This window comes from Phragmites australis, chromosome 11 (assembly GCF_958298935.1).
Source record: "Phragmites australis chromosome 11, lpPhrAust1.1, whole genome shotgun sequence".
Lineage (NCBI taxonomy): Eukaryota > Viridiplantae > Streptophyta > Magnoliopsida > Poales > Poaceae > Phragmites > Phragmites australis.
The window spans coordinates 25,426,269-25,440,029 of NC_084931.1; the positions used below are offsets into that span (position 1 = coordinate 25,426,269).

Genomic DNA, 13,761 nt, shown 5'->3' on the forward strand with positions numbered 1-13,761 from the left:
AGAGAAACCCGGTGGTGAATGTATAGAAGGCAAATATTGGACGTCTAGGTATGAAAGGAAGATAATGAGAGATTGAATGTATTTTTAAATGTACGAAAGATAAATATTTGATGTATATGTATGAAAGACAAATAATAGAAAATTAAATGTATTTTGGAAAGAGGAACGAGGTCCAAATTTGCATGGTGACTGTTTAATCAACTTGGATGAACGATGGAGATCGATCGGATCTACCACGACTCGTGTATTTTATAGGAGTATATAAAAACTTTTATTAGAAGGTTATTTATAGTACATATTGTCATGTAACTTACCCACTTATAAGTGTATATAAATGATCATAAGCATGTGTAACTGACTTGTGGTGTAAAAATTTTGTACTTGTGTATAAACAATACAACTTATTACTAGTTTGTAACTAAATATGACTAACTTATATGTATAAAGCAATAACCAATAAGCAGTACCACCAACTTGTAAGCAAGTGAAACCCATTTGTAAAGTATATTCAAAATATATTTGCAAATACAATTCAAAGTCTTGTAATATCTTATGGATAAATTTTCTAGGACAAGAGTCCAATCCAATTAATAACTCGACTTAAGACAAACGGAGTAGGAAAAGTTCTATTTGCCCACATCGAGTCAAAGCTCTCGTACTACCGATGCACCAAGAGGGCAATCGTTGGTTAAATATTCCTTTCTCGTTGGTCATAAGTGAAAGATCTTGATGTCGTTTAGAGGGGATGAATAGGCAATATCTGAAATTTTAAACTTCACAGCGAATTACAACGTTTGGATACTCCGGTCAATCTGAAGACTCCGGGTTATACAGACCCAGATACTCTGAGCGAACCCGGATAATCCGGCCTAAATAGGAAATCAAAAACTAAGAACTGTTAAGCAAATCTACTTTCGTTTATGAGTTACCGCATGTTCTAATAGATGTCTCAAGACATATTGACCAACAACCTGCAACTACACACTCACAAACAATTAGATAGAGGTAAATCGCCCAAAATTAACTAGAAAAAGAAAATATGGAAGAAAATAAAGGAGACAAGAATTTGTATCACGAAGTTCGGTCACTGCACAAAGAACTGCCTACATCTCCGTTGAGGAGCTCACAAAGAGCCGGGTCTCTTTCAACCCTTTTCTCACTCAAACGACCACTAAGACCAAGGCACTCCACAAGCTTGTGTGCTCTCTGGACGATGCTTAACCATTTAGGAGCTCAAGACTCCAAGAGTAAAGAATGCGGATCGACAGCTTGACGATGAACTCAAGTGCTCAAGATTGGATTTAAGCTCACTAGCTCTTAGTCTCATTCTCCCAATCCTACTCTCCAAATCTTCCAAGATTTAAGGTTCTAGAGGAGTTAGGAGGGCTATTGAATGGCTACGAATGAGTTTGTCCACGAGTTGTTCAGCAGCAAATGAAGGAGAGGGTGGAGGGGTATTTATACCCTCCCCATCAAAAATTAACTGTTACTGTGCTTTTTGAACTAACCCGGAGTATCTGGGTCAACCTGTAAACTCCGGGTTGGTATAAATCGCACAGCTAAGAGCCTGTCCGGAACCCAACCCGGAGGGTCCGGATGAACACATAACCCAGAGTATTCGGGTCAACCTGGAGGGTCCAGGTGAAACTTTTAGGCTCTAACCGAGACTATCTGCTGGAGTATAATCTGGATACTCCGATTACCCGGAGTATCTAGGACAACCTGAGAGCCCGGCTCAGAGCACTTTCCCAGCTCAGAGACTTCGGGCTGCTGTCCAGAATCTAGAGTATGCAGTTCAACCCGGAGACTTCGGATTCAGACAAAAACAACACTTTCCCAGTTTTCACGGATTATTGTGTCTCTTAATTTTTGGGTTCTAAAAGGATACTTGAGCACTGAGACACCATCAAAACTATCAATACACGTCCCTCTTGATAGAACGACATTCCTAAATTCAAATTCGAAAATAAAGCGAATTAAAACTTATTGAGTGACTACATGCCGCTTCTCTTTTCTTTTGAAGGACGTCATCATCGTTTAACTTCTCCATTGGAACGAAAACCTATTCATAACCTCAATAAACACGTTAGTCCCTTAATCGTTTATCATCAATTAACCAAAATCCACATAGGGGGGCTAGATGCATTTTCAATAAAGTCAATATACATATAAAACATTTTAAAAAGCTATTTTAATATATATTTACTAATATTTTGGTTAAGCATTTTGTGTTTCTTTTTTTAAATAGTCATAACGCTCTATGCCCCTGTCTCCTTTTGAATTGCCTCGATCAACATGACTCAGATCCCTCTCATGGCTCAAGTAGTATAATTAAGATACATTAGCTCATCCATAAACGAGAAAAATGTCTCCTTAAAAAACTATCTTTGTGCTGAATAATCGTGGCAATATCGTGAACAAAATAACTAGGGGGGGGGGGGGGGGTTCGCGCGCTGCGTATACAACAACATTGAGTGCCTGCAAAAAGCCAAGAGCGGATGCGCATCTTAGACAAACAACAATAACAAGTAGTACTAGCATCCATAACCAGCATATGTAGTCATGTAGCTCCGAGTTTTTATTTTACTTTATTTATTGCAATTGATCATCTCATTCCTAGTTCACGTCATACCAAAAGTTTGGTGCTATCTGGTACCACCATATAGTCCATAATATTTATTTTGTTTCGGTTATGAATCCACTATAAACCTCTTCTTAGTTATCTTTTATAGTCCAAAATCCACTATATACCCACAACGTCTATAATCATCTTTCTTCTAGCTTAACCCAAATTTATTTTCAAAGTATGTTATAAAATGTAAAATTCGTCAACATTATCTCTATTATAAATTAGTTATCTTCAGTATCTCATGGAATACATTTATCTTATTTTCTAAAGTCTTATCTTACCACAACATTTCATCAAGATGTTTTGAAGACTTAACAAAAAAGAATTCAAAAGAAGCACTTAATTTAGAATATACTCAATATTACAAGGGAAGTGCAGTGTCCAGAGTTCAACGTTTCCAAAGAAATTTATAGAGACAATGTATTTGTGCAAAATATTGTTTGAGATCTTGCTATGGGTAATGTTGGAATGACTAACCTAGACTATCAACTTTGGGTGACAAACATCGATACCAAGAAAGAATAATCCATCATAAGATGTCCATAAGCTCTAGAGGTGGTAACATGAGAAACAAAGTCAGCTCCCAGCATAGTTATTTGAATCAATCGAACGAGAGAAAAAATGTGAGTTAAGTTATAGAATGACCCATATTTAGCAAAGAGTTGAGAGCACTATACAACTTACTATTTGAAATATAATTAAGTATTAAAGAAATATATTTTTACTAACTATGGACAACCATTCTTCAAATGTTGGTTCCACCATTGCCGCCTAGGTGGCCTCATCGCCCAACTAGGGCCTAGCGTTGAAACAATGCATATAAGTAAAATTTATGGTTGCCTATTCACCAGGCTACAACTAGTGCATGTACTTGCTATTATATAAATCATTCTATTTCAAAATGGAAGAGACTCATGATCAGTTCAGTCCATGTACCAGCAAAAAGAAGCGCCACCAGCTACTTGACCTCTAGGTCCAAACCATATCACGTTTTGGTCAACATCACAGAACAACAAGCTCCAAATTCAAGCCGGATGGAAAGGTTTGAGTTTACCTTCCGGGATGGTGAGGGGCGGGAAACGACAAGCCTTGACCAGGATGGAGATGGCGTGCGGCTGTAGGGGCAGCTGTGATAGAGGCATCAGGGCCGACGAGTGGCAATGAGGAGAAGAGGCGACGGGGGTAGAGCCCTAGTCGCTGATGGGGGAGAGGCGATCAAAGAATGCTAAAACAACAATGGTAAAACCAAATGTTGTCGAAACAAAATACCGTCAGGCCATATCAATAATAGGTGGATCTAGTTCCACATGTCGTTGACATGGGAAGGCATATTTTGGTAAAGTGCAAATTTTCCAGTGGCATGATGCGCTTGCCTCGTATTAAATTCTACGAGACTTATCTTTTATGCGGATCAAGCTTAGGACTGATCATAGTGTGACTCGTGGCACATGCGACCAGATAGTGAGTGACGTGAGAGGCACTAAAATGAAAATAAATCCTAAAATACCCGATCTTCTAGGCATGCCAAATTTATACCCTGCTAAAATAGTATTGAGAGGGGAGAGGTCTGTTGGGGAAAGGTTTGAACCCACGAAGGAGTCTATGTAACAAAACAACCCATATAAAGGTTCAAAAACATTTATATAATATTTGTAGCCCATTAAGGGTTGGAGAGAAATTTTCACTTCTCCTCCTTCACCTATATAAAGAACCCAAGAGGTTAAGAGGGGATCCTTTCCATATCTACTCCTCTCTCTGCCCGGATTGAACCCTTCGGTAATGTAGCTAGAAATAGTTCTAACAGTTGGTGCCGACCATGGGGACCGGTTCTAAGGAGTGAGGAGGCCTTCGGATCAGACATGTTTTGTAAGCAGGCCTTCGTACAAGATGCACCTTTCATACCAGCAAGGTTACAGAGGAGGCCTTCGTACAAAAGATACCCTTTGTATAAGAGGCACCTTTTGTACCAGCAAGACCTTCATACAAGAGGTACCCTTCGAATCAGACACGACTTTTGTATGGGCAGGGCCTTGGTATAGGCATGGTCTTTGCACCAGTAGGACCTCTGTACCAGCTGAGCTATTCTCAGGGAGGAACTCCACGTTAGGTTTTCGTCGGGAAGAATTTTCTTGAGCCTTCGTCGAGAACAAACCTTTAAGGGCCTTCGTCGAAGAACAACCCTTAGTCAGACCTTCATCAAAAAATAATCCTTCGTTAAGCCTTTATTGTAAAACAAGCATGCCTTTGTACCATCAAGCCTTTGTACCGGAATACCCTTCGTACAAGAGTCACCATTCGTACAGGGGCACCCTTTGTCAAGGGGACACCCTTCGTCCAAGAGGCAATTTGCAGCAGATAAGTCCACACTACAATTGCTCCTTTTTATATAAATTCTACAACGTTTACTATTCTCATTAGAATTTTTATTGTAACATGAAGGTTTGCTGGCTTTGTCAAATAGAAGACTCTTTCTTCTGGAAGGCCCTTTTGTACATGATTCAACCTTCGTCGAACTCCTTTGTACAAGAAGAAATTTGCAGCAGATGTAGACAGTGGGCTTCGTCCCAGCGTGTGAGCCTTCATCGTGCTTCATCACCACAGTGGACCTGATGCGTAGGCCTACCGACATTAGGCATTCGTTAGCCTTCGTCTCGTGTAGGACCGCAGGCACCTTTGCGCGCTGAGCCTTCATGCCGAGCACCTTTGTAAGCAAGATCGCGGGCACCTCGCGGGCCTTCATGTCGGGCACTCATGTGCAGGGATGTGCCTCCACCTCACGCTGGGCCTTCGTGCGCAAGACAATGGCCTTCGACCCTTTCACAGGCCTTCAGCGCTCGTAGAACTTCGCTAGCCTTTGACGTTCAGCTTGAAGCCGCAGCTCTTCAAGGGCTATGGCGAATCGTGGACATGAGCGAACATTTGACCCAAAGGCCCCTTTACGGCTCCATCGAGCTGCTGCTTCGCAAGCCCAGGTACAGCTCCTTCGCGACCCCTTGAACCTCGCGGGCTTGGCCACGGCCACACCTTGCACGACGCCATTTATTGCGGCTAGAAGTAACCAGTTTCGCAAGCCTTTTATTTTTTCCCAAAAATTTTTGCTATGAAGTGGGTTTCCATCCAAGGTTCGCGTTACCGACCGGAGGTCGGTTACCGACCTCCGGCGGTAACCGAAAACCGCGGTAACCGCGATTACCGGTCAAAAATTCAAAAAATTCGGAGAAAATTCATTCGGCAAATTTTAAATTTTTGCGAAAAAATCATGTTTTTTGCCCTCTCGGTAACCGAGCGGTTTGGGTCGGTTACCGAGCGGTTTGGGTCGGTTACCGAGCGATTTTCTCGCATTTTCGATTCGGTCGGTACCGAGCGGTTTGGCTCGGTAACCGCTCGGTTTTCTCGATTTATCGAGCGGTTTTATCGAATTTCAGCGCAGTTCAACAAAAAATCTAAAAAAGGGTTCAATCTTGTAAAATCAATAACTAATTCATCCGAGCTTCAAATCAAGTGAAACAAATTTTGTTGGATTCCTTGTAACATGATCTACATGAATAAAAGTATTTATACTCATAAAAAAGTTCAAAATTTTCTGTGAGAAATTTTATTTGTTAAACCAAGGTAAATGCATAGTTTACTCTTTGCTAATCCAAAAATCATGAACTAATTTTGTTAGTCTTCTTACATGATCCTATATCTGTTAAAATATATGAACTCATGAATTAGTTATTGTAACATGCATGATTGTGTAAATGTGTTGCGACTAGATTAATTCATAACTGACCCATCACACCTTAAAAATTAGTGAAACCACTTTCATTAGCTTATTTATATTATGATTTACGTAGAAAAAATAATAGTAGACATGAAAAAATTAATTACAGTGATTTTTCTTAACATATTCACTTATGCTTGTGAACTTTGTAAAAATCATAGAGAATTTAATAAAACTCTAATAAAGTGAAATCAATTTTAAAGGTTCTCTTAAAATACGTTTTATACAAGAAAAATATGTGTTGCATGTTACACTTTCCTACGTGAGTTAATAATTGAGCCGCACGCTTCAATTTTTTTCATTTTTTCAAACTTTCTCCCTATAGAATATGATGCAAACGACATTATTTTTGAAACTTTTTTCACAGAAGTTCTTAGATTGTGTCTAGTTTTTTAAGATTTTTTTTGAATTTTTTTAAATTTTTTTATTTTTTCGAATTTTTTAATTCAAATTTCGGTTACCGAGCGGTTTTTGAAATCGGACCGGACCGGGAAGGTCGGTAACCGCGATTTTTGAGCGGTTACCGACGGTTTTTTGAACCTGTTTCCATCTCATAACTCCTGATTAGCTCCGCGCTACGCACTAGCCATTTTCCTAGTAAACCATTCCACCATGTGTTGCTTTGTGATTAGCTACAGGAAGTAAAATAACTTCTATATGTTCAAACTAATAGCAACTAGCCTGGCATGTGAGCATGGTATTGGTATGTTGTTACCAAGGTTTTCACACGTCCTCTTGGCAGCTTGTTACAACCAGCCGCTTCTTTCTAAGGGGAAATTTTTTGCAGAGCCTCACGTTCACTTCCCCGTGGACAGCACGTGGGCACACTCAGTGTCAGCCTGCTCCCAGGCTCAAACGAAGATATTTTAGATCCTATTTGTTTGCGCTTTTATTTTTTTTTCTCTAAAAAGCTATGTTTTTTATTTTTCTAAAAAACTATTTTTAATTTTAGCTGTTGTATTTTATAATAATTTTTTGGCTTCTCGGCACACTATTTTGAGAGCTTAGAGTTAGGATTTTAGATGAGAGAATGATGAGTGCGTAGCCTATATAGTATGTGAGAGTTTTGAGAGATAAATTTTTATAATCCGTCTAAAATACTGCTGATCTCTTTGAGTAATGAAGTTTATGTTTTTGTATATGCTTGAATTTCATTTCTTCTAGTTTTCTTCTATGGTTCTCTGGCAAGTTTGTAAGTTTTCAGTTTCCGATTTTTATTTTTGTTTTGATTTTTGAGCTGAAATTTTAGCACTTTTTTGTCATTCTTCTTGGTTCTAAAGGCATAAAATTCACATACACACGCTTGTGTGATGGGATCTTGAATTCACTTACCTCTAGACAATTAATTTGGAGAGTTTCGTTGCTCGGTGTTTATCTTTTCTTATTTCTTTGCAAGTTGTGATCTTTCGAGTGCTAAGACACATAAATTGATCTTAAATGGAATATATGGTTTATATATCATCCGGGTAGTCATGTTGCCTCAATTTTCTTTTGTTAAAACTTCTCTCTATTTTTACTTCTGTTGGAGTCTTGAGGTGCGTTGGGTGATCCAAATAGGAGAAGATTATCGATTTCTTAAGAAATTTATTGAGACGTCTATTCATCTCCACTGATCACCAATCTCGTTCCTCCACGAAGAGTGTCAGACAGTTGCTGAGATGATTCAATAGTCATCTCACCTTGTTGAGGAAGAGCCCCGCATTGGCCATCCACGCACAGTACGCCGTGTCCTTTGGCTTGATGATGATGTTCAAGATCTCCTTGGACACCGTTGTGCGGAGCCAAGACACGATCCCGTAATCGATCTGTGCATCGACGGTGCCGTTGATGTGGTCGGGCAAGCCGAACTTGCGGAACGCATTTATGAAGAAGGTACTCCATGCCGTGTAGTTGGACTCCTGGAAGCTCAGCTCGACGGGAACATAGGAGCAAATATTAATCAGGGGGATAGAGGTGGCGGCAACAGGAGTGAGTGCGGCCGGCTGAGGGAGGAAGGGATTGGTGAAGGTGGTAGATGAGGCATCCAAGGAGGAAGGACTCGTTGCCATGGCCGTTAGAGAGACCAGCAGAAGGTGGTTCAGAGGTTTGGATCGAGCAAGACTGATACCATGAAGAATGATGAGCAACACAGTGCAGCTTGTATTGATCTCATGCAGCGGTATTTATACAAGTACAGCGAGCATCTGAGTAACAGAGTGCCTAACAGAAATGCTGAAGACCATCTATCGTGGCCAGGATATCAGGCGAGTGCCATGAGACTAGGACTAGTCTAACTGACTAAGGCCCTGTTTGTTTCAGCTTTAGATTGTGCCTTTCAGCTTATACAATCCGAAGCTGAAACAAACAGACAGTTTTTGGTTATAGCTTTTTAAAATCTGTTGGTTGGATTGTGGGAATTTGAGAAGCTGGTTTTTCTCAGCTTTTGATAGATTATGAAAGTCCATTTTACTAAATTGTCCATCAAAATTTTTTAAATCTACAACCTAAAAACTTTTCACAATCCAGCTTTTTACAATCTAGTTTTTCACAGTCTAGCTTTTATAAACTGTTTTTCAGAATCTCTAGCTGAAACAAACAGTCTCTAACTGCCCGTCCCTCTCTGTGATTGTCCTCTCCGAGAAGAACAAGAGAGTACCATTTGGAAGTACGTTGCTGGAACTCACCGTTGCCGTGCCGGAAGGACTACGGAGAATAATTGTGTCCAGTAGTGAAGATGCGGTTTGTCTATCCTGCCAACCTCCGTTTGGAATCGACCATGGAGGAATTGCACCGAACCTGCCAAGAACGTGATGGCTGTTTGGTAAGTCTTCCTCCAATTTGTAGTGACTTCAGCCAGTGCATAATTGGCTTACGTCGACATATCATGTGCTGCCCGAGCTGAGCTCCCTGCAACTGTGTGCAACATCTATATAAGCACACTTCGATTGATCTAGCGATACCACGCCTGAAGCCTCCCAACATCTCCCGTGTCTCTGCCGGAAGCAGAGACGGTGATAGGAACGGCCACAGAAATGGACAAGACGTTGATCATCGTGTCCGCTGTGGTCGGGTCTCTGGGAGTGTTGAGCGCCATCTTGGGGTTCTCGGCCGAGGGGACAAAGCTCACTGTAAGCACCACTCATCTCTGCATATATAGCTAGCTCTGTAGTCTAGCTGTCTCTACCTCACTACATATGCACGCGTGACCTTTTTGAGCTGTACATGATCTTGGTGTGGTTAACTGAACTCGAATCTTGCTTTGCATCATGCATGCAGCCGTCCGACATTATCGTGTATGGCGACGAGTGCATCTACCCGCAGAACCCCGCGCTCGCGCTAGGGGTCTGCTCCGCCATCTTCCTGCTGGTGGCCCAGATCACCATCTCGGCGGTCGGCGGCTGTTGCGGCTGCTGCAAGTCCCGCGCCATCCCCTCCGAAACGAAGCGGATCGTCGGCATCGTCTGCGCCGTTTCCTCGTGGTGAGTGACCACCGCTTATCACCGATCACTATTCACCACGACCACATCTGTACATGATGTCCGGCACGCACCAACTGAACATGTAAACGAGTACACGTACTGCGCGCGCGTGCAGGATTGCGGCGGTGATCGCGTGGGTGCTGCTGGTGGCAGGCGCGGCGTGGAACGCTAACGTGTCACGGGACACCGCGCCGGAGTGCTACTACCTCAAGGACGGCATCTTCGCCGGCGCGGCCGTGCTCACCCTCGCTGCCACGGCACTCGGCATCACCTCCTACGTCATGCTCCCGAGGCAGCCGGCGGACGCGGCGGCAGCGGCTGCAAGCGCACCAAACAAGCCAGGCGAGCAGCTGCCGCCCGCCGGGATCGCGTTGGGCCACCCGCAGATCCCGCCGCCAAAGTACCCGCAATGCCCTGCGCAACCTCAGGGATACGAGCAAGCTCAGTTCCAGCCGCCGACTGCGCCTCCACAAGGCTATGGTTCGCACGCACCAAACCATCAATTCCATCCTCCTCAAGGGTACGCGCAGGTATAGTCCCGTGCGTCCGTGCCCTTGATCACCTTGTCACGTCGAGAAGGCAAGAGTTGGTGGTGTCAAATCAAACAAACTAATGTGATCGATCGCGCATGAAGTCAAACCCTTGATCATGCATGTTAGTAAGTTTGTGCTTTCGGTTTTGTGTTTGTAACATGTACCTATCTATGCACGGAGTATCTTGTATGCTATTTGGGTATCTTTAATTCAGATTTCGAGTCAAGTTGCAAAAATGTTGTCCATCAGATGAGATCTTAGCATTGTCGATGTCCTAGTAGTATGTGCAACAACTGGTATAGCAACCTTCCTCAATACGGGTGCAACGCTGCCTGCCAATACCGACCTCCTGTGGTGTGTTTGGTCCGATGAACAAAGGTAGATAGGATATAGTTATCTATTTAAGTGTTTGGTTAAAGGATGGATATGATATGACAATAAATTTTTGGAGAATTTTTCTTATATATGCTAGATAAAGTGTTTGGTTGGTCGAATTAGAGTATTCACCTTGTCTAACCTTGATCGTTAGTAAAATGAGTAGTGCTAATTAGCATATTGTATTACTAATTAATATTTAAGGTTATCTCCAACAGCTACTTCAAATTTTCATCCTCAAAAATACTATTACAGCATCCCCTATCACTGTTACAGTATCCCTTATTTTTTTATCCCATTTTTTCTCTCTCCGGAATCGCTGTCAGCCTCTGTGAACAGTACTGCTACAGTATTTCCTACAGTACTAGTACAGTACAGACATTGTTTTCTGCATCCGGCTCACTGCCTGTCTCTGTGAGCAGTATTACTACAGTGGTGATACAGTGTTACGGGTGCTACAGTAGGTCCGCAATGTTGCTGGTTCGTTTTCTCTCCGCAGCACTGTAGCGCACTGCAGCACCGGTCCCGCTGGAGCTGCTACAGTACCCGCAAATCACTGTAGCAGCGGATCTGCAGCCTCCTCCGCTGGAGATGGCCTAATACTATGAGATTATAGTTGATAAGTATTAATGTGTTGATTAGTGTACCATTGATATGTGATTAGAGTATGATTAGTTATAATTAGTAAGTTTATTGTTGATTATTAATTACTATGGCAAGATTAGTGTTGGTAAGTGTGAGTGCTTATTAATTTTATGGGCCATCGGCACTCCACACCGCAGATTGTAGTCAGCCGGCCCGCGACGTGAAACCTGTGCAAGAGGCAGCACGATTTGATTGGTCTGTCGCCCTCCTCCAATGGTCAGGTCGGTCCGGACTTGAAATTTGGAGCCTAATTTTTTGCAACGCAAATTGGGCTTCCACCGCAAGTTTACAGAAAATGGTCAGATAACGTGGCACAGTTTGCAGTTTGATTAGTTCATGGTACGATTTCCACTGACTATCTAGAAATTGCGTGAAATCTTTTTTACGGCAAATACGTGAAAACTTAAAACAAATAATAAGATCATTTATTATTTGGTTCCAGTTTTCATGTATACCTTTTATTTTAAATGATCTTATGCATATATTATTTGGTTCAAGTTTTCACGTATTTGCCGTAAAAAAGATTTCACTCAATTTCTTGCTACGTACATAACGTACCAGTGAAGGCTACCTACGGCATGCATGCCATCAATTAGTAGATTGTGTTTTTTGTTTTTTATGTGACGTCTGGAGACTAATGCTATAAATCTTTATGTACCATTTCAACCTGAACCTTGTGACATATTATAAATAATACATTAATACAATGGTATATATGTGCATTTTTAAGGAAAATTTGCAAAAATCCTCATACAATTTTGGGGGTTTATGAAGAACCCCTACAACTTAGTTTTCTCTATTCTCTTATCTGCAACTTTGAGGATCTATCAAAAACCCTATGTGATCGTTGAACGAACAATATGGTGCCTCTGTGACTTCCTAGGGTTCCTAGCTAGGGTAGTGATATCTAGCTTTGCTTCCCATATCTCGAGGACTTAAACTCATCCTAGCATTTTATTACTGGGCTCCTAATTATTCACATATTTGAATATTCATCATATTAAAGTGTGCAAAACAAACGGATCCAATTTAACGGTACATAAGACTTAAACAATCATTCTAGAAGCAACCGTATCATTTTAGAAGGCATACAAGAAACATATCATACGGCTAGACAATGCTATGGGTTGAGGGAGGGGTTGACACCAAATAAGAGTTGCTCGAGGGCAACGCCAACTAATAGATAGAAGTACAGAGCACATCATGCTGCAAATTACAGTTTGTATGTAAAAATCACCCGTTTGATTTGGTCAGTACCAGCTGCAATAAATGTGAAATGTCAAGTCAATGGCGCCAACATTTTAAGCAACCGATACCTGAGCCAACACCCAACATTTTCAGCAGTCAATACAACGGTGTTGTTTTTCGTCGCCAGTTTGTTGATGGGTTGATTGCGATATACATTTCTGTAGCACTTTGGAGATATGGAGAGGTACCAAATGTTAATACTAATGAGATGGGAAAGTACCCTTAAGAACTATAAAAAACGCTTTTAGGTGGTTCACTCATGCCAAAAATGTGCCGCTACCAACGCAACGTGAAAGACCAACTTGGTTGCCGGTCTATTTCCAGTATCCTCTCAGAGAAGAACCAGATATCCACAACATTACTTGGCCCATCCGAGTACGCATCTTTCTCAAGTTTCTATGAATTTGGTTATCCACCCATGGGGCATAAAAACCACACTTAGACAATAGGCATGTTCAGAATCGTCGGAAAAATGAGTTGCTCACTTGACACTTAACCACGAAGGGGCAGCAGAGAGCATGTGGTTGAAGTGTTTTTTTCCTATAGGATTTATCGATAAGTGTTGAAATCAAACAGTGACATATTAACATCGAGAATATATCCTCTAGCCTCTGCAGCTGTCTGATGATGGATGCTCACGCAGATTTTAAGTTCTTCATTTGTGCCATTCAATAATGCCGTTGAATTCAAATAAAAAAGTTGATGTCAACTTGGACCAAATCAAATACGCAAGAGGAGCATTATTTCTCGATTGTTTCATAGGTTTGTTATTTTTTGAATACGCTAGCAGCATTTTGTCCAACTTGCTAGAATGGTTGGATCAGCAAGCTCTGTGATCCCCATTGGATATCCACATGTTTACTTTGTGCATCGGATACTCACGCATCTCATTCAAGTTCCCAAGACATGCATGAATTTGTGTATCCCTCCATGGGGCATAAGAAAACACTAGCCGATAAGCATGTTCAGAGTCGTCAAAAAGTGAGTTGTTCAAGCGACCAAGATAATTCCGAGAGAGGCAGAGAGAGCATGTGGTTTAAGCGTTTTTTTCTTAAGTATTTATCCATAGGAAAGTCCATCTGGCGGGTACCCGCTAGAACCGATTCT

The 13,761-nt window shown here is 41.6% G+C and overlaps 1 protein-coding gene across 1 annotated transcript; it reads left to right on the forward strand.

Moving 5' to 3' along the window:
* The first annotated feature begins 9,272 nt into the window (after positions 1 to 9,272).
* LOC133885361 (uncharacterized) lies at positions 9,273 to 10,776 on the forward strand. The gene is made up of 3 exons (XM_062325066.1): positions 9,273 to 9,502; positions 9,651 to 9,853; positions 9,969 to 10,776. Exons 1-3 carry the CDS (start codon positions 9,407 to 9,409, stop codon positions 10,387 to 10,389), a joined length of 720 nt encoding a protein of 239 aa, XP_062181050.1. The 5' UTR covers positions 9,273 to 9,406; the 3' UTR covers positions 10,390 to 10,776.
* The last annotated feature ends 2,985 nt before the right edge of the window (positions 10,777 to 13,761 follow it).